The following is a 20,595-nucleotide window of genomic DNA, read 5'->3' as shown; positions in this document are numbered from 1 at the left end:
TTTTCTATCCCAAGAATCCCATGATGTGGGAAATACTATTATTTCTATTTTGTACATGAGGCAACCAAGGCGCAGAGTAGTTAAATAACCTTATAGTGAATGGAATGAGCGTTTATTTTTTTTTTAAGTTTATTTATTTTGAGAGAGAGTGTGTGTGACCTTGCAAGCGGGAGAGGGGCAGAGAGAGAGGGAGAGAGAGAATTTGCACTGTTAGTGTGGAGCCCAGCTCGGGGCTTGAACCCACAAACCATGAACTCATGACCTGAGCCAAAATCAAGAGTCAGTCGCTTAACCGATTGAACCACCCAGGCACCCCTGGAACGAGCATTTAATATAGGCTGCTGTAGAACACTGATTTATGTGCCAGGCACATGGGCTGATAAATAAGCACTTTAGAGGGCTGATCTCCTGTAATCCTTACAGATGTTCATCACCATAACTTTGATCATGGGGGAACTGTGTTTCGTATTGCCTTGCTGGCTAAGAGATTCTGCCTTACGTTAGGGAGCAAGTTTCTGTTGTTCACTTTTACTCTTTTATAGTGTTGACTTAAACTACAAATGTTTAATGCAGGGGAGTTCAAATTCTTATTTGTTTCTATTGATCATTTTTCAGTCTTTTTTTTTAACTTTATTTTTGAGAGACAGAGAGAGACAGAGACGGGGTGTGAACTGGGGAAGGGCAGAGAGAAGAGGGAGACACAGAATCCAAAGCAGGCTCCAGGCTCTGAGCGGTCAGCACAGAGCTGGACATGGGGCTCAGTCCCATGAACCATGAGATCATAACCTGAGCCAAAGTTGGATGCTTAGCTGACTGAGCCACCCAGGCGCCCCTATTGATCATTTTTCAGTTATTTGCTAACTTCAAGATTGGTCGCAAAACTATTTTATTTCATGCAGTCTGAAAAGAGATGATTCCAAGATGTTAAATTAGCAAAAATTTGTTTATATGTATGTAAAATCTTCAGGTGATATGTGTAAATAAAAAATATATATATATGTATGGTAATTTTTATACGATCCATGATCTTGGAAGGTGGTATTTTGAGGGAAAGGGAATTTTCTGAACTTATCACTAAATTTGCTTTAAGCCTACGTATAATTTTTGTTTTCTGTCTTTTGCTTTTGAATCAAGTTGTAATAGTTAATTTCCTATGTATCTTAGAAGGAGTGGAAGGTATTCTAGTATTAGCAATGGGAAAAGTGAATCATGGGACATTTTAGAAATGGACGTTTTGTACAGAATCATAATGAATGAAAATGGAAGCACCTGTAAAATTCTGTACTTACTAGTTGAAAGAAGGCAGCTAATGGTACAGGAAACTTGGATTATGGGTTGGATTCTAGACTCACTACAAGTGCCAAGCTTGGTTTCACTCTGTTTTATGCTTAGTGTCTGCATTAAAAAAAAGTTGTTTTTTTTTTAAAATGTTTGTTTATTTTTGAGAGAGAGAGTGCGGGAGCAGAAGAGGGGTAGAGAGAGGGGGACAGAGAATCCAAAGTGGGCTCTGTGCTGATTGCCCAGAGGCTGATGCTGGGCTCAAACTCAAGAACCGTGAGATCACAAAGTCAAGGGTCAGACGCTTACCAACCTGAATCACTCCAGGTGCCCCAGTGTCGGCATTTTTAACTGGGGCCCCAAATAATTGCTAGAAACTTTTTTTTCTTTTCTTTTCTTTTTTTTTTAATGTTGATTCATTTTTGAGAGACAGAGAGAGACAGAGCATGAGTGGGGAAGGGGCAGAGAGAGAGGTAGACGCAGAATCCGAAGCAGGCTCCAGGCTCTGAGCTGTCAGCACAGAGCCCGACGTGGGGCTCGAACTCACGAACTGTGGTGAGATCATGACCTGAGCCGAAGTCGGGCACTCAACCGACTGAGCCACCCAGGCGCCCCTAGAAACTTTTGAACATCACCTCTCTCTGTAGAACATAATTTTATCACGAGCGTGTATGTCTGCAGATCTTGATGGCTGCTCCATTTTAGAGATGGCACCAGAGAAGTCTGGGTAAGTTTTAGGGCCTTGCTGACTGAGTTCATATCTCAGGACCATAGGAAATTTCCTTCACTTCTATCTGCCTCAGCTTTCTCATGTGTGACAAAATGGAATCTACCTTCTTTTTCTGTGTCTTTTGTTAAATAACAGAAATTCAACCAAGTCAATTTTAAAGATTTGGCTTTATTCATCCATTCATGAAGGGCGACATCTGATCAAGCAAATAGAGGGGAGCTCAAATGGCTAGAGAAAAGGAAAGGTTTTTAAAAGTAGACAAGGAGTGGAAAAAAGGAAATTACTAGCAGAGAATACATTTATTTAGGCAAAGTCCCCTTCCTAAGGGGAGTGGAAGGGATCTGTCAGTAAATTTCCTGGTGCTGGTCAGGAAATTCTATGTTGATTGGTTAAAGGTTACATTTCCGGGGAGTTAACACTGCAGTTGGGTTAGGTATTAAGTCTTGGTTTACTGACCTGGGGTCTTAATCTAAGTGACACCATTTTGGGCCTGTGGTTTTATTTTTACCACATGGCTACTTTACTATTTTGTCTTTCCAATACCTTTTTAGAGTCCCTATAGCTTATATAAGTTTTCATGCCAAAAAATTAAGTAATACTTTCTCATTTGTGAAAAATGGCAAAAATGCCAATGAAAAAATGGTTAAATGAGTATCTATCTTGTGAGGTTGTGAGGATGAATTGAGTCTATGCTGGGGCGCCTGGCTGGCTCAGTTGGTGGAGCATATGATTCTGGGTCTCAGGGTTGTAAGTTCGAGCCCCACATTGGGTGTAGAGATCACTTAAAAATAAAAACATCTTTAGGAAAAAAAAATATGAATCTATGCCAAGAACTTAGGACCCTGCCTGGCACCTGGAAAATACATAACACAGTTTTTTATTATTTAAAGTATTAGTATTACTACCACTGCCAGAATTTATAAGAAGAGTGAAGAATGCCTTTCAGAAACACGGGGATGCCAGAGGCTGTGTCTGTGTTCTTACACCATTGGAGCGGTGGGGGCAGATCAGGAAAATGCGGGTCCAGCGGGCTCTGCCTCAGGCCTTACGTGCATGTATCCATCTGCTTTACCGTCTCTTGATTTTATGTACCTCTGTGGGGTCAGGAGAAGGAGGCTTCAAAACCCTGCACTCCACGTCTCCTGGAGATGTGACGATGTAGCAGAACTGTTTTTGGAATCCTCCTGGTCGTTGAAATCAAAAAGTCAGGTTTCCTCATGTGTAAGATGAGGATTGTGACACTTACAACATAGGGCTCTTTTGAAGATTAAATGGAGGAATGTCACGGAAGCACCTTATTGCAGTGCCTTGATACAGAGGAAGTGTTTAAGAAATGGTGGGTAAGTATTATTTATAATGAGTACAGGGTAGAAGGATCCGGTTGCCTGAGACAGTCTCATCTTTAATTATCAGTGTTTAATAGCAGCGCAGCATATAATTCTCTGCCTAAAGTTATGGAATTCTCTGCTTAAATTGTGGAACTTGCTGCAAAGTTTGTTTGCCCTTCTTGAATTCATGTGCTCCGTGCACAAACATGCTTACATATGCAACTGCATATTATACCTGCACAGGAAATAACCCTATGCTCTCAAGGCAGTATTGAAGTTATTTCAACTGCCTTTTCTAGTGTTAGCGATCTCCACTCTCTCCTTGGTGCCATCTAGGTTTTGCTGCTCATTACCCTTATCCTTGCACTGTGCTATGTTAGAATAAGAATGAATTCCGAAAGGGATGTAACTTACCTAGGCTTTACATTCAAGTCTATAATGGGAATAATGCTACTCTGCCTGCCCATCATGTAGGGTGGTTAACAGGATAGAACAAGAGGAAGTTTGTGAAGGCATGATCCAAGTGTTACCCTTGAAAAAAAATTTATATGTATACATACATATGTATATATTTAAATGTTTCTTTTTGAGCCAGAGGGAGGGAGAAGGCAGAGAGAGAGAGAGAGAGAGAGAGAGAGAGAGAGAGAATATCCCAAGCAGGCTTGCACTGTCAGCTCAGAGCCCAACACAGGGCTTGAACTCATGAATGGTGAGATCATGACCTGAGCCAAAACCAAGAGTCGGGACGCTCAACCAACTGAGTCACCCAGACATCCCCAAGTGTAACCCTTTGATGGGAGTGTAAGAATGGAGTGTTTAGCCTCATGCGGGAAGTAAGTACAGGCCTCAGCAAAGAGTTCAGCCCTTGCAAGTGAATGAAGTCAGGGTACAGCCCCCTGGAACATAGAATTCACACAGTTCTGATTCCATAATAGGCCTACCTGCTGTTATAATCTTTAAAATGAAAAGAGAGGAGCACCTGCCTGGCTCGGTAGGTAGAGCTTGTGACTCTTGATCTTGGGGCCATGAGTTCAAGCCGACCATGTTGGGCATAGAGCTTACTTGAAAAAAAAAAATGAAATGAAACAAACAAAAAAAAGAGGCAAATGCCTTCTCTTAGGTGGTAGAAATATTTTTATATTTGTCTTTGGTCTATGCCAGACATTTGGCGCTAATAAAAAAACAAATAAGCAGGCAAAATAAAACACGACCTGTCTCGCAAGCATCCTTGATGACCTCAGTTCGAAGTAGCATCTCCCTCTTGGGGGGCTGCACCATTCATTTAGCTCTCTGCCGGTCCATCTCATACCAGTTACTTCAATAAGAGTTCTGTCTCTCCTGGTAGACAATGAGCTTCTGAAATATTCAACAGATATTTACAGAGCACCTGCTTTGTTGCAGGCCTCAGGCGAGGCACTGCAGACATTGCCTAGAATGAGATGGACAGTCTTTGCTTTGATGAAATATAGAGTCTAGTGAGGGAGGCAGATTTTAACTAAATCATTCCCAAGAGACCTAATTCCAGTGTGATTAGTTTTATGAAGTTAAGACAGTTTATAAAAGGAACTTAATCCAGCCAGTAGGATTAAGCAGGTCAGGCCGCAGCTTGGGGAAGCATTAGCCCTAGGGCTGCCATATAAGGTTGCGTAGTACTACGCAAAGGTAACCAGCTGAGAGGGAAGGTGGGAGCTGAGATGCTATGCCTGCTGGCTTGCTCATGCTGTGCCTTTTTCTAATTTCCAGAAATGCATCATGTAGAATACCAAGGGGCAGTTCCTGTTAACCGAGCCCCCCCATCTTTTCCCACCCTCCCAGCCCCCCGCAAAGGTATTACACTGATAATTAAACATTATAAAGCAGTGGGAAAAAATTGACTTAGAAGGCACCGAACTGAAGCAGAAACCCCAGTTCTTTCATTTACTGGGTGTGTCTTGGTTATTTGATCAACTTTCTCATGCATAATAGAGCTGGATAACACCATAGGGTTATGGTGAACATTAAATTCTATAACATATGTAAAGAGTTGAGTAAAGTATATGATGCACAGAATAGGTACTCACTAAATTGTGTTCGTAACAAACTTGTCAGTTGCTTATGTTAGCATTGTTTCTGTTACCCATTTTGTCCTAAGTTTTCTCAGTATTTCCCCAGTTTCTTCCTTGCCTTCTTTGGGAAGACTGGACATTGGCTAGAATTTCTGCATCACGCCTTCTTCCTTTCTAGTTGTTGAATGGGCAGTTGTATCATCAAAGGTTTAAATCTTCTGGGTTTCTCCATGTATGTCTGACAACTACTTTTTGTTTTGTTTTGTTTTTCCTGCTTTGGATTGCTTCATTTCAAGGTCTCCTGGATGCCTAAGGGTAACCTGGAATTTAGTCTGCAAAATGAGTTTTAATTTGATCAGAGCATTGACTCTCAGACTTGTTCTCGGAGTGGGGATCCTCTGTAAAGTCTGGTGTCCCTTATGGAGTATTCTGAAAAACTAGATAAGTTTTTACAGCAGAACATGATTATTATATATGGCCTATAAAATCCCAACATGTTTGTTCATGAAAAAGCAAGCTAAATATCACCTTCTGATTCCTGGTATTCCATTCCATGAATGGTTGTGATGTGTTCTTTCTGCTTGCCCTCTGCCTGTATACCTAATTAATTGAGAGTAGGTGAAGTTTCCCCAGGCCTCCTCCTGTTGCATCCACAGGACTCCTGAAACAGAATGCTACGGGCACCAGTGACTGTCACAGCAAAGTTTATTGCAACGAGAGGCAAGGCCGACGGATCAGGACTGACACTCTCGATCTTGATCAGAGTGCAGCCTCGAACAGCTGGGGTACAGTTTTTATAGTCGACCACATCGTCTTATCATCACCTGGGAACAGAAAAAAGAAATAGCTCCCAGATGGGGGTGGAAACAGTTCTGCCCTTAAGCCACAACCAGTTGACCTCCTTGACCCTGCCTCTGACGCCCCTTTTAAAACAAGGCTGTTATCTCTTAGCCTACAGTGTCAACCAAAGCTGTTATTTTTCAAGGCTACAGGTTAGCTCTACACTACAATTTAACCCTTACACTCCCACCATCACCAGCAAGTCTGGGTCCAGAAAGGTTTCTCAGTTATTTCCTACTTTATTGCCATCCTCCCTCACCCCTCAGCTTCCCACCTGGGAACTCAGGCACAGTGCTGATTCCTTGGTCTCCATGGAGGATGGGGGTACCCACTTCACTGCAGCCCCGCCCCAACCTGTCCCACCCCCTGGGGCTCCCTGAACAACAAGACCTTGGATTTCTCTGGTGAAGGAAGGAGGGGCGAGACAGATCTAGAATCTTCAAAAGAGCCCTCTATTTGGTCCATCACCCACTCTGCCTAGATGAGAAATGCTAGGTTTGATTGAACAAATAACAGTAATTAAGGTCCATTTTCTGAACTGCCCACCCCTGGGGCCTGTTTACCTTGTAGCCGGATAACCATTCGTTTGGTGTGTATGTCAGCCTAGCCTTGTCGGCTATTGTGTTCCATTTGATGCTGGGTAACTTCAGTCTAGAGCTGATGGAAGAGCTCTGTCTTTATAGTTTTAAAAGCAGAGGGAACACCACTCCCAATATGAGTAAGTAACTTCCTGCATTAAAAAGAATGCCCCAGGGGAATCCTCTCTCTTAGGCTCCTCTGCTCCACCTTGCACTTGGTCACATAACCAGTGCTCCGATGAGTAGAAAATAAGAAGGCAAAAGCTGGGGTAGGGGTCCCCTCTATGAGAATATTTACACTTCTGTTGGTATTTTGATAGAAAAAATGTGACTCATAGGTTCCTTCATTTGGCCCTGGTTCCTTCTGCAAATTTTAGGAACAGCAACAGGACGCGTCTCAAATTGGGGGTTGGTTGCAGGGGAGGAGTTGCACGTGTATGACACTTCTCTGCTGGTTGGTACCATAGAGGCAGCTATACTTGAAGAAAAGCATCATCATAAATGCTGCCTCGGACTTTGTGCCAGCTGGCTTTGTCGTGAGGACCAGGCTGACAAGAGGGGGTAGTGATGAAATTCGCTGGGCATCTGCACAGCACTTCAAATGAAAAAGGCAATTAACTGCAGATATTTGCTTGTGGGGGAAAGGCATACACCCATTCATTCGTTCCTCTTTATGCTAGAAGTGGGAGACAGAGATAGATTTTGAAGATGAAAGGAGAGCAGAGTTGATAAGGCTTCCTGAAGTTTTGAAGGACTGAGGAAGGGTGGAATTAATGGCGAGAAAGTTTTTTCTCAGCTGTAGGAAAGCAGTACAGCTGTTACTTCAGCTCCAAGAAAAAGCTGTTAAACCAGGAGGCTTTCATCCTGAAAGATAGAGGCAGTTAGAGGGTGGAGGGCGGCCAGTGGGAGGGACGTGAGTTTACCCGTGAGAAATGAGGAGTCCAGGCCAGTGTGGGCCTTTCCTCTGTCCCCCTCCTCACTCCTGCCCCCAAGTGCTGGAGCCTTCTGGGTCCGCCCACGGGTTTTCCAAACCAGAGGTCCCACCCCTGACATTTTTGTTTCCAATTTATGTATTCATTTACGTGCAAAGAGGTTCTAGATGTCACCTTCTATTGGGCTCTTTTGTGAATCTTAAAAAGTAGGATCGAATGAAATCCTGACTGCTGGAAAACCCGAGGTAGATGGCGCATACAGGTTTTTCCTTGCACAGAGCCACTGGAGCTAGACTAACCTTCACAGAGAGGCGTCTTGCCAGCGCGCGGAGGGTCAGAGGTGTCTCTTGAGCAGTGGCTTCTTTCTATGGCCTGGAAGAGGACTGGCCAGCACTTGACCCTGCACTTAGGTTGTGTGTGAGATTGGGGGTGGGGAAGGGACTTCCTGCTCTCTGTCTTCTCAGAATGGGGGGAGGGGAGAGGAAGGGAGGTACAACAGGGGACCGGGCACTTACCAGCCACAGCCTATGGCTGTTCAACAGCATTCAGTTTTGTGGCCACCCCAGGGTTAACTCATCGCGTGCCAGCCTTTCATTTTAACTGTTTTGTGATGGAAACTTTTCAAACTGTACTAGACACTTAGACCCTTACTGCCTTCTTACTGTGGTCAACAGTGTCATTTAAACCAATTTGTGGAGGGGCACCTGGGTGGCTCAGTCGGTTGAGCGAGCATCTGACTGCAGCTCAGGTCATGATCTCACAGTCCGTGAGTTCGAGCCCTGCGTCGGGCTCTGTGCTGACAGCTCAGAGCCTGGAGCCTGCTTCAGATTCTGTGTCTCCCTCTCTCTCTGTCCCTCCCCTGCTCATACTCTGTCTCTCTCTGTCTCAAAAATAAATAAAAACATTAAAAAAATTTTTTTAAAACCAATTTATGGAGACTTCATTTAGTTGTTTTGAATATCCGTTAGTCTTTGGCACTATAGATACAGAAGTGTGGGATCCAAAGGCTTGTCCCTCCTCCAGATGTACTCAGTTGTCTCAAGTGGCGTGTGTTTCCTGGTCCACTGATGCTCATCACTGAATTTGTCCTTGAGCCAAATCACCTAACATTTCTGGGCCTCAGATTTCACATCAGCAACATGAGAGGACTGGACTGGACCAGAGGCTTTCACCCTAAGTGCTGGGTAGAATCTGGGGAATGCTGAATTTGACCTAAATCGACTAGAATGCAAGCTTCATGAGGAACTGTACCACCCGCCCCTGGTAGTGCCTGGTCGCCAGTAAGCATTAGGTAAATTTGGTGTATGAACACGTAAGCACATTTGTAGTATTATAGTGCATCCGTACCTTTTATACATTGGAGTTGCACAAAGGCTTCCATTTGTTGGGGAGAGGAGTGCCCCGCCAACCCACCTGAGCTCTGAGGTCACCCCTGCCCCAACTGTCTGATCCGCTGGCTGAGACAGGCCCGTTTCTGTTCTCCATCCCAGAACATCCTTGCATCAGGTTGGCTCTGTGGCCTCCATCCCCAGTCTGGGAAGTGCTCCGTGACTCGGCGGGGTTTGGGGATCAGGCTGGCAGGAGGCACCTCTTGGAAGGGGTTTGGCAGATTTTTCCCCTTGCAACATAACCCCCATGACAGAATTAGGCGAATTTTGGGGTTTGTGTTTCATTAATTGCTTGTTGATAAGTAGAACAAGCAGGATTTTTCCTCTCTTATTTTGATGAGAAGATTTAAAAAGTTTTAAAAAATGAACACCTCTCTTCCCATCCTACACTTACCATTTTGAATTTCAAGGTTTCATTTTCTTACACTTTTTTTTTTCTTCTCCCTCCAGAACTTGCTTAACTCCTTCTTAGGTCTGTTCTGCTGCCGGTATTTGTGGCTTCAGTGGGTGCAAATGAATGTTCTGCCTGCCTTGTTTGTTCCTTACTGGAAGCAAAGTACAAAGATGGCTGTAGCTTTTGGCGGGTGGGAAGTGCTTCTATGTAAGTGGTCCAGCTTTTTCCCAGGTTGCTAGGATGCTCTCCTGGGTTTGGATCTCAGGAGCTTTATTCCCAAAAGTAGTTTCCTTCCAACAGATGGATTTATCAGCCATGTGAGAGCAGGAAATGAAAACATTGCTATAAAAGAGGTATTAATCATTTGGTCATCCTTACCTCTTTCTTTAGAACCTCAAGGACCAAGGAGAATGGGGATCCAGGGAGGAGGGACATGACAGATGGACTGATGATGTGTACACCTGGCTCTTTTTTTTTTTTTCCTATCCCCTTGTGCCAGGCTCTGTGTTAACTTTATCTGAATTGTCTCATTTAATCTTACTAACGGTCCTTTGAAGTAGATGTTTTTATTCCCATTTTACAAATGAGGTCATTAATACTTAGGGGGTGGTAAAGAATTGGTGCACTGCCACATAAGCAGGCAGTATTCAAGCTTGGGTGTGAACCCAGATGGCCTGACCTCATAGCTCTTGATTTTAACCCTGAAAGCTGTGGTTTGCAGCAGAAGGGGGGAGGCAATTGTTCGAGACATTTCTGATTGTCACCACTTGTGAAGGAGACGGGGAGGGTGCTCCTGGCATTTAGTGGGTAGAGGCCCAGGAGGTTGCTTAACATCCTACCGTGCACAGGACAGCACCCCAACAAAGACTTACAGGGCCCCAAAATGCCCTAGTGCCGAGTTTGACCTGTCTCCGGGGAATGTTTGTTTTCTGTTGAACTGCCAGGAAGTGGAGTTAGTTAACCTTTTAACCTTAAACATAATAGATTCTGTCCTCTGACCTACAGAACTATATCAAATGTGGTGTTTTTTAGAAGAGATATAAGTGGAGGGTGGCGTGATGGAATGAGTCAAAGAATCCAGCTGCTATCTGAGGACCGAGAACTTGATCAACTGTTTTTTAAAATTTTTTTTAATGTTTGTTTATTTTTGAGAGAGTGAGAGAGACAGAGCGTGAGTGGGGGAGGGGTGGAGAGAGAGACATACAGAATCTGAAGCAGGCTCCAGGCTCTAAGTGGTCAGCACAGAGCCCGATGTGGGGTTCGAACCCACGGATCACGAGATTATGACCTGAGCCAAAGTTGGAGCTCAACCGACTGAGCCACCAGGCCCCTCCCACTTTGTTTTTTGGGTGCTGAATGTAACCCTAACCTTGTGAGAAAAGAGACTCTCAGGGAGAACATTTTTGTCCAGGTACCAATGATCCCCAGAAGCCAGCACTGGCATCGTGTGTGTTCATAGCGTGCCTGTTTCAGACTCAGTCCCTGGGTACCCAGTGCCATTTAAGGAAGAACACTGACCCTTGACAGTGCTTTTCACTGAAATGATGTTAAGGGTAGAAACCAGTATATTCTGGTATGTCGAAACCTGCGTGAGAAACTACCTGTCAGAAACTCCTTTCTGGCAAACCCCCAGAATCTGGTTCCCACGGTCATGGCCAGGATTGTAAAAACATCGGAGTTTTAAGGGGTTCTTGAACTCAAAAGAGACAAACTTAACAATTTTATTTATTTTTGATTATTGTTATTAATTTTTTAATGTTTATTTATTTTTGAGAGAGAGAGAGAGAGAGCGAGCGAGCGAGCGAGCAGCGGAGGGCCAGAGCGAGAGGGAGACACAGAACTCAAAGCAAACTTCAGGCTCTGAGCTGTTAGCACAGAGCCCGACATGCGCCCGAACTCACGAACTGTGAGATCATGGTCTTAGCTGAAGTCCTATGCCCAACCAACCAAACCACCCAGGCACCCCGAAGAACTTAAGAATTTTAGATGAAGGAAATATAAGAGCAGATTTTTGGGTTAGGCAAATGTATAGCTTCTTGTTCAACTCCTTGAACTTTTAGGTAGTTGTTTAATTTTTGTCGTTTCATTTTTATTTGCTTCAAATTCCACCAAGTAGAGGTTTCCTTATATGTATTAAATACTAACAAATATTACAAGGGTTAAGGAATTATCACTTTTCTATTGTGGTAAAAAATAGAAAATTTACCATCTTAACCAATTTTAAAGATACAGTACAGTAGGAATTTTCTGGTTTTATCCCCCCAGTTACAGAGATGGTTCACTCTGGCTTTTCTCTCTCATATAGCTAAATTAGTAGTTTTCTTTTACTTATTGGCTGATTAAATTAATAAGTATTTGAATGTTTACCACCTGTGAGAACAGAAACTTTGTTTTGTTTTCTTCCAAAATAGAAACGTGTTGTCATGTTTTTCTAATTAGAAGCTATGTGCTTGTTGCAAAGAGCTTAGAAAATACAGAAAAACATAGTTAACTCCTAATCCTACAGGTCTATTAATGACTGTTGCCATATTGGTATATCCTTTCAGATTTTTTTTTTTTTTTTGCTATTGTTACTGCCCTAGGTCTGGGTATATTGTTACCTCAAATGCTATCATACTCTATATTGTTGTGTGTTATTTATTTTCAGTTAATACATTGTGTATATCTTTCCATGGCAATAAATTTTTCTGTATCTACTATATAATCATTGTGGTGGGTGCATTGAATTCAGTGATGTGAATGTACCATAATTTCAGTGGCTAGTACTCTTTCATTGAACATCCAGGTTTCCTTTATCTCTCCAAAATGGCACGTAGATGGTTGTTCTTAACACATATCTTTGTATTCTTGCTTAGCGAGGGAAGAAAAAGGTCTCTTGTTTTAATTGCTTCATCCCCAGGAACTAATGCTGTGCATAGTAGGTTTGTAGTATAATAAATATTAGTTGAGTGAATGAATGGCTTAGTTATTTCCATAGGATTGGGAATAGGGCTTTTAACGTGGGGTAGGACGCGGTGGTTCAGGGAGCTTGGTGATTGGGGGTGTTGAGCTGCTTGGGACAGGGCTGTATTTAAGCGGGATCATTCAGGTCCACTGAGGCCAGAGATTGCCTGCGAGAGCGAAAGGGGCACAGAGAAGGAGATGCCTTCTTCAGATATTTGTTGAATGCTTACTGTACACCCAAGGGCAGGCAAGAAAAAGCACTTCCTGTCTTGCTGCCTCCTTCCCACGCAGCCAGCTTCCCTTTTGTAGGGATCCAAAGTTTCAGGCCAGCGTTGTCTGTCCTGCTCACCCTCTCTGTGCCAGCAGCAAGGAGAGACAACCAGATTCAAATTCAGGCTCCCCCACTCATCAGCCTTCTGACCTTAGGTTGCCTAACCCCTCTGAGCCCCTGTCTCGGCTCTGTAACTTTGGGGTGACAAAACAGCTAATAATACTATTTGTGCCTTGCAGCAAGTAAGAGATCAATAAGTGTTAGCTATTGTTAGCTAATATGATAAATTAAATAAGCTTTAGTAAATTGCCCTATGTTCTTTTGTATGGGAGAAATCCACTGTAAACCCCAACCCAATTTACTAACGCAATTGTAGCATGGTTGAGTTTCCGACAGCAGGATCATTTTGTGTGTTAGGGACTACCTGCCAAGTGTATTTGTTCTTTGGGGAGCTCCTCCTTTATTGAGCAGAGGGAGCTGCATGTTCTTGACCTCCTAGTTTTCAAGTTTTACCATTCCCTTGCACAGCTACCACTAAAGGACAGCACGTGGCCCCATGCTGGCAGGAATTGAAATTTACCACTACCTCTGCCTTCTAGTAGTAGTGAGAGATGTGTACAAGTTTGATGGGAAGCTGTTTTTGCACTTGGAGCCTGGAGAATGAGCTGCAAAATGTTGGTTGGGGGCTCTAAAACTTAAATAAATATTGCTTGTCAAAGTGGAATCAGTTGATTATCTCTCTGCTAACCCCCGGTGATTCATAGGTAAGCCTAAAACCTCAAAAGAGAAGGAAGGAAAGCAGGCTGTGACATTGTATGTGAAGTATTGTATATTACCGAAAGATGTGGAAATCCAAATTTAGTTAAAGGATAGAGAACGCTTTTTACCTGAATTAAAAAAAAAAAGGGGGGCGCCTGGGTGGCTCAGTCGGTTAAGCGTCCGACTTTGGCTCAGGTCACGATCTCACAGTTCGTGAGTTTGAACCCCGTGTCAGGCTCTGCGCTGACAACTCAGAGCCTGGAGCCTGCTTCAGATTCTGTGTCTCCCTCTCTCTCTGCCCCTTCCCTGCTCACATTCTGTCTCTCTCTCAAAAATAAATAAACATAATAAAACCCAGTTTTATGCTTTAATGTTTTTCTTCTATTTCTTTGATGTTATAAGCCCTGCAGCATGCTCAGGAACACCTGGGTTCTGCTTTTCACAGCTTCAACAGCTTCAGTATTTGGGGAACTTCCCTACTGCTGCCCCCTCTCTCTCCACCGTTTATTAAGGGACAGTATTAGAATTATTGTAGTTAACAGAAGTCTCTGATGTCTTTCCTGCATTCTGCTAGGGCTCCCATATTTCCAAGTTGGGAAAACCAACTGAGTGACAGTTGGTGTCAGGTCAAGATTTCTTTCTTTTTGCAGTTGGGACTTAGTTTAGACAAACCAAAGCCAACTTGGCTATCCAGAACTCTCAAGGAGTAAGTCCTTTTGAATGAAGGTTTTCCACATTGCTTAGGGATTTACATGCTCCTAAACTAAAGCAGTGGAAGTAAAACATGTGACCCTCTTTGGAATGGTTCTTGTGGCAGAAGTATCCTTCTTTGCCTTCCCAAGAGGAATGAAGGGGACGTGGTGAATGAGTTCTCACAGTGCCCTGTGAGCTATCCCCTGAATGCACAGGCCCCAAGCAAGTGCTGCTCACTTGCTCTAGTGGGAGGGCTCCAGTTGAAATGTTAGGTGTGTGTATATATACACACAGATACACTCACACATGTATATGTATGTTTTAAAAAACATCATAGCACTATATAGAGTGAAAGTGAAATGAGAAAAGTTTGAAAAGTCAAATCCATACAATGATACATGACTTTAATGATAGGATAGGAGTATTCTAAGTAAGCAGTATGATTTTCATTTCACACTTTGCATGATCACATTTCTTTTGTTACTATTTGCCTTTGAATAATAACAAATAATATATAAAATAATTTATATAAATATATATAATAAACATGATATAAATAGAATATATATATGTATATATATTTATATATACACATAAAATCCATTTATTTTCCCCCTTCTGTGGAGATAGTTTAAATGTTGATTGTACTATGGGAATGTTCTATCATGGGAAGGATTAACTGCTTTAAAAAATATTTCTTTTGGGGTGCCTGGGTGGCTCAGTCGGTTAAGTGGCCGACTTCGGCTCAGGTCATGATCTCACGGTCCATGAGTTCAAGCCCTGCGTCGGGCTCTGTGCTGACAGCTCAGAGCCTGGAGCCCGTTTCAGAAAATGTGTCTCCCTCTCTCTCTGACCCTCCCCTGCTCATGCTCTGTCTCTCTCTGTCTCAAAAATAAATAAATGTTAAAAAATAAAAATATTTCTTTTGGGGCACCTGGGTGGCTCAGTTGGTTAAGCGTCTGACTTCAGCTCAGGTCATGATCTCGCGATCTGTGGGTTCGAGCCTCGTGTCGGGTTCTGTGCTACAGCTCAGAGCCTGGAGCCTGCTTTGGATTCTGTGTCTCCCTCTTTCTGCTCCTCCCCTACTCGTGCTCTGTCTCTCTCTCAAAAATGAAACAAACATTAAAAAATTAAAAGAAAATAAAAGTATTTCCTTTCCCAAATAGAATAAATATCCTACTGCATTTGAATTTGAAATGCAGTCAGTAAGACTGGTTATTTAAGACCATAGAACTAAAAAAAGTTAGCAGGCAATGAAGGAGACAATTGGGAAAGAATTTGGGAGGCGAGGAGGAGAAAGGCAAGGCCCAGAGAAAAGCCAGCCCTGCCAGTGGGAGGAGAGGGGGAAATTTGAACAGATGGGTTGACAGAGGTCTGTGACATAGGGATAGGGAATGTGAGTGAATTGTGAAGGAAGGTGGCCTTTCAGGACCCCATACAAGCAGTAGTGTTAGATCCCACCCGTGTGATCTGTTAGCCCCGCCCGAGTAGAGTAGCTTATCTTACAAAGCAGCCTAGCCTTAGGATGCCAGAAGAGTCTTGCGAGGAAGATGGTTTGGAAAGCAATGTAAGATGGAGAGAGCCCATTATAAGCATGTGAAATGATGAAATACTACACAAAGTGCTCAAACAGTGGTGTTACTGGACAGAGAACCCGTTCTGAACTCTGGTTTGGCTGCTCGCCTCTCAAAAATCAATACTTGAGAGACAGGTGATGGTGGGAAAGGAGAGGTTGGCATTACTGAGGAAGCCAGCAGCCTCGGAAGATGGTGGACTAAGGTCCCAAAGATCATCTTCTCGTCCAGGCGAAGCCGGAGGGTTTTAAAGAGGAAAGTGTGAGACACTGGGGTTGGGGGTGGGCTACCTGGAGGAGAAGGTGGTGCCCAGGCATTTAGTCCGCATATGCCGACATGACCCTCAACAGGCTTGCAGGCACCAGCAGCAGCTATTTTCAGTCCTCAGGACTTCTCTTCTGGGCAAGACTGGTCCTTCTCTCCTCAAGGCCAGTGGTCTGCAGATCTCAAGGAAGGTAAGTGAGTTTGGTTCACTCAGACCAAGGGAGTGCATAAGCTTAATGCTGGTTAAGCCCTAAGACCTATTGGAGTGGTGTTACAAAGGCAGTTTCCTGCAGTAAATGAAGTAAGATGTGATTATAGACTCTTGTCTGATACCTATGATCTCTTCTCATTGGCAGATGAGATGTTTACAGTGTGATGCTTGTTTTCAAACCATTGCAGGGTCCTGAAGTGCCTTCCAAATCAGCACCAAGAGATTGAATTTTTAGGTTTTAGACTTCTTCTCTTACTCCTTAGCTGATCCCTGAAATCTTTGTTTCCCCTCAGAGTAATGATTATAGTGCTTCAGGTGAACTGTGACTTTTCTTTTTTAATGATTGGGCATCTCCCACGCCACAGTGCCTTCTTTTTATTAAAGACAATATCAGACCAATTCTGGTGAAAGCTTCATTTGCACACTAAACTGTTACTGCACGTTCTGTAGGCAAGATGGCTCAGAAGACTGATAGCCTGGGAGGTCGACCTGCAGCGGTCTGGGGTTAATGGGTCCGTAAATCAATGGCTCTAAGAGGATGTTTTGTGTTCCTTTCCTAGTTGGCCTGCTGCTGTGGGTCCGCTGGCTGCTCCCTCTGCTGTGACTGCTGCCCCAAGATCCGACAGTCCCGGAGCACCCGCTTCATGTATGCGTTGTACTTCATTCTGGTCGTCCTTCTCTGCTGCATCATGATGTCAAAAACTGTAGCTAATGAAATGAAGGAGCATGTAAGTCTGCCTCATCCTCCTCCCTCCCTTCTTTTCTTTTCTTTTCTTTTCTTTTCTTTCCTTTCCTTTCCTTTCCTTTCTTTTTCTTTTTCTTTTTCTTTTTCTTTTTCTTTTTCTTTTTCTTTTTCTTTTCTTTCTTTAATGCTTTGGATTTATTTAGCTTTGGATTTATTTATTTTGACAGAGAGATTTAGAGCATAAGGGGGGGGGGGCAGAGAGAGAGGGAGAGAGAGAGAATCCCAAGCAGGCTCCATGCTGTCAGCACAGAGCCCGATGCCAGGCTCAAACCCACAAGCTGTGAGATCATGACCTGAACCGAAATCAAGAGTCGGACGCCTAACCGACTGAGCCACTCAGGCGCCGTGGCCTCTTTTGAACTCTTCTCATTTGATGATGATTGGTGAGGGTGTGTGGGAAAACTTTCCCTGTAAAGGATGGGGGCCCAGCCACGCTGGTGTGGGTAGAGGTATACTCATTATCTCCAGACCTTCCTGAAGCCTCTTCAGTGCTTTCCTGCCAAGCAGGGGAACCATTCAAAGTCTTGAACTTTAGCAGTAGAACAGATACAGTCTGTTCTTTGGTGTATTGTGTGTTCGGTCTATGCCTTGTTTATAACTGTTCCTCCTAGATGTACAGTCTTCTTGTAGACTTGGTACTTTTCCCTTGTTGTAAGGATGGCTTCCAGTGTCTCAAGTAGCAGCTGTTATAATAAACTCTATTTGGCCTACTTGGGAAGCCTGATAAAGCTTAGAAAATTCCACAGATGATGAGGAGTGGGCAGTAGGGCAATTTTTACTTTGCTGACATGTCATTTGTGGTTCGGGTGTCTCCAAGGGTGAGGAGTGGATTTTTAGACATTTCTTGGGCAATGTATACAGAAGTAGGCCTGGTTTGTGATGCTGATGAAGCAGGGCATTTTCCTGGACTTTCCCCATAGAAGGCATTTTAATCAGCCAGATGATAGGGGCACATGTTGGGGTTTTTGAGGGAGCCCAGTAAATAACATTTCCCCTCTTAGTCTCTAAACAAATAGGCAAAAAAGACCGAAGTGTCAGTAGATAGATGCCAGACATCACCCTCTGTCCCTCATAAAGCTCATATGAGAGAGTATGGCTTGAATCTGCAGAGAAGTGGGCCTCTTAGTACTGAACCCCAAAACAAGTTAGACTTTTCCACTGAGGGAGCCTACCCAGGCACCAGTCCCCCTAGGCTGGGCCATACTTCCCCTGCAGAGATACAATTTCCCGAGAAGAGTGGCAGGGGCACTCTTTGCCAGGGGCAGCTCTTGTCTAAGGGAAGGGGGGAGAGCAAAGGCTAGCTATCCAAACCCAATTTTCCTGGGGCCCAGCAGAATGAGGAGGGGGAGAAGGCTAGGACCAGCACTCTGTTGGAACCCTACCACCGTGGAGACGCCATCACCAGGAACAACTCCCGAGCAAGTGTCTCTTTTCCCCAACCTCATGCTGAAGCTACAGGCTATCTTAACTATACTCTCAGTGTAATGCCCCCGATTTCGAATCCGAGAGACCACCAAGGAGCCGATACCGATGGAAACGCACGAGGGTTTATTTGCAAGCTCAGCTTGGGCCCAAGTATACCCGACACAGCGGAGCAGGGACTTGGACCCCTAGGTTAAGAGGCGTAGCAGTTTTATAGGGGCCAGTGGCCAATGAGATTGTAACACACACAGAAAGTTGCATAGTCATGTCGGTCCACACGCAGGTGGCCAATTGAATTACAATTTACCCTATAGTTTGAACTAGCCTATCACTCTGGTCGGAATTGGCACGCAAGTTTGGCGGGCAAAAGGTGGGGTTTAAGAATTGGTGTGCAAGTTTTGCGGGCAAAAGGTGGGGTTTACATTCTTTGGCGGTTAGGGGTTCCGCATTCCTATATGAGCCGGTTTCCAGTAAGGGTGTGCTCAGCGGCTTGACTAGGGTGGGGGAGTGTCTTAAGCAATAAGTAGGTCATGTAGGGGTTATACATGAGATGGTGGGTGTAGCACAAAATGGAGTTAGTCTTGCTCTGCTTGTCCAGGGGTAGGGGATTTTTGTTAAATTCCTTGGGTCCCACATCAGGAGATTCAGAACAACCATTTCCTTAGAAACACTCGACATATTCTTATCCATTAGGCTCTCTGAAGTTTTCTGTTGTGCATTACTTTTTTTTTTTAATTTTAATTTTTTATTTTTTAAAATTTACATTCAAATTAGTTAGCATATAGTGCAACAATGATTTCAGGAGTAGATTCCTTAATGCCCCTTGGCCATTTAGCCCATCCCTCCTCCCACAACCCCTCCAGTAACCCTCTGTTTGTTCTCCATATTTATGAGTCTCTTCTGTTTTGTCCCCCTCCCTGTTTTTATATTATTTTTGTTTCCCTTCCCTTATGTTCATCTGTTTTGTCTCTTAAAGTCCTCATATGAGTGAAATCATATGATTTTTGTCTTTCTCTGACTAATTTCATTTAGCATAATACCCTCTAATTCCATTAGTTGTAAATGGCAAGATTTCATTCTTTTTGATTGCCAAGTAATACTCCATTATATGTATATGTATATATGTGTGTGTGTGTGTGTGTGTATATACACACACACACACACACACACATATATACATATACATATATATATACTCACACACACCACGTCTTCTTTATCCATTCATCCATTCATCCATTGATGGACATTTGGGCTCTTTCCATACTTTGGCTATTGCTGATAGTGCTGCTATAAACATGGGGGTGCATGTGTCCCTTCGAAACAGCACACCTGTATCCCTTGGATAAATGCCTAGTAGTGCAATTGCTGGGTCATAGGGTCGTTCTATTTTTAGTTTTTTGAGGAACCTCCATACTGTGTTCCAGAGTGGCTGCACCAGCTTGCATTCCCATTGGGCATTGCTTTTATAATTGCGAACGTATGGTCTGGAATTTGGGGAAACTACTGTCAAAACCTGTGACACTGCACTTCTCCCCTGATTACTTTAATTTTTTTTTAATGTTTATTTTTGAGAGAGAGAGAGAGAGAGAGAGAGAGATAGCAAGGGAGGGTCAGGAGAGAGGGAAACACAGAATCCATAGCAGGTTCCAGGCTTGAGATGTCAGCACAGAGCCTGATGCGGGGCTCGAACTCATGAACCATGAGATCATGACCTGAGCCAAAGTCAGATACTTAACCCCTGAGCCACCCAGCTGCTCCGTGCTTTAAACATTGGATGTCTCCTCAGTAAGGCACTGCAGTGGGAGCTCTGGAACATTCAAACTTGTGAGAAATGGAGCTTATCATCCATCAGTCATCTGAGGCATAGAACAAGGGGGAAATTAGTCAGTGCCATATGAGAGGATGCATGAAGCACTTTGGAAATTTGGAGGTGGGGAGACCCAGAGCTAAGACTGCCTCGTTAGGCTACATCAGGCTGTACTGCACCTTAGTGGTAGTTAACCACCAATTGTCTTCCGCATACCATGGTTTAATCTTGTATGTTTGTGGCAGGACGTTTGAGAGGAGGAAAACTGAAAGGGCATTTCATCTCCCTTTTATTACCTTTGTTTTTCAGGTAACTTCATATTCTCTTTGTAAATTCAGCAAGCATCGGTTTGAGGATCCATTGTGGTTGTGATAGGAATTCTCAGCGTGC

The 20,595-nt window shown here is 43.7% G+C and overlaps 1 protein-coding gene across 1 annotated transcript in view; it reads left to right on the top strand.

Moving 5' to 3' along the window:
- Nucleotides 1–20,595, top strand: part of SERINC5 (serine incorporator 5) — a 103,079-nt gene that overhangs the window by 25,649 nt on the left and 56,835 nt on the right. The window contains exon 2 of the mRNA XM_049649719.1: nt 16,789–16,956. Coding sequence (XP_049505676.1) covers nt 16,789–16,956 — 168 coding nt within the window. The remainder of the gene's footprint in view (nt 1–16,788; nt 16,957–20,595) is intronic.

This window comes from Panthera uncia (genome assembly GCF_023721935.1).
Source record: "Panthera uncia isolate 11264 chromosome A1 unlocalized genomic scaffold, Puncia_PCG_1.0 HiC_scaffold_17, whole genome shotgun sequence".
NCBI lineage: Eukaryota > Metazoa > Chordata > Mammalia > Carnivora > Felidae > Panthera > Panthera uncia.
Note: the sequence above shows the minus strand (reverse complement) of the source record. Positions and strands in the feature narration are given on the sequence as shown.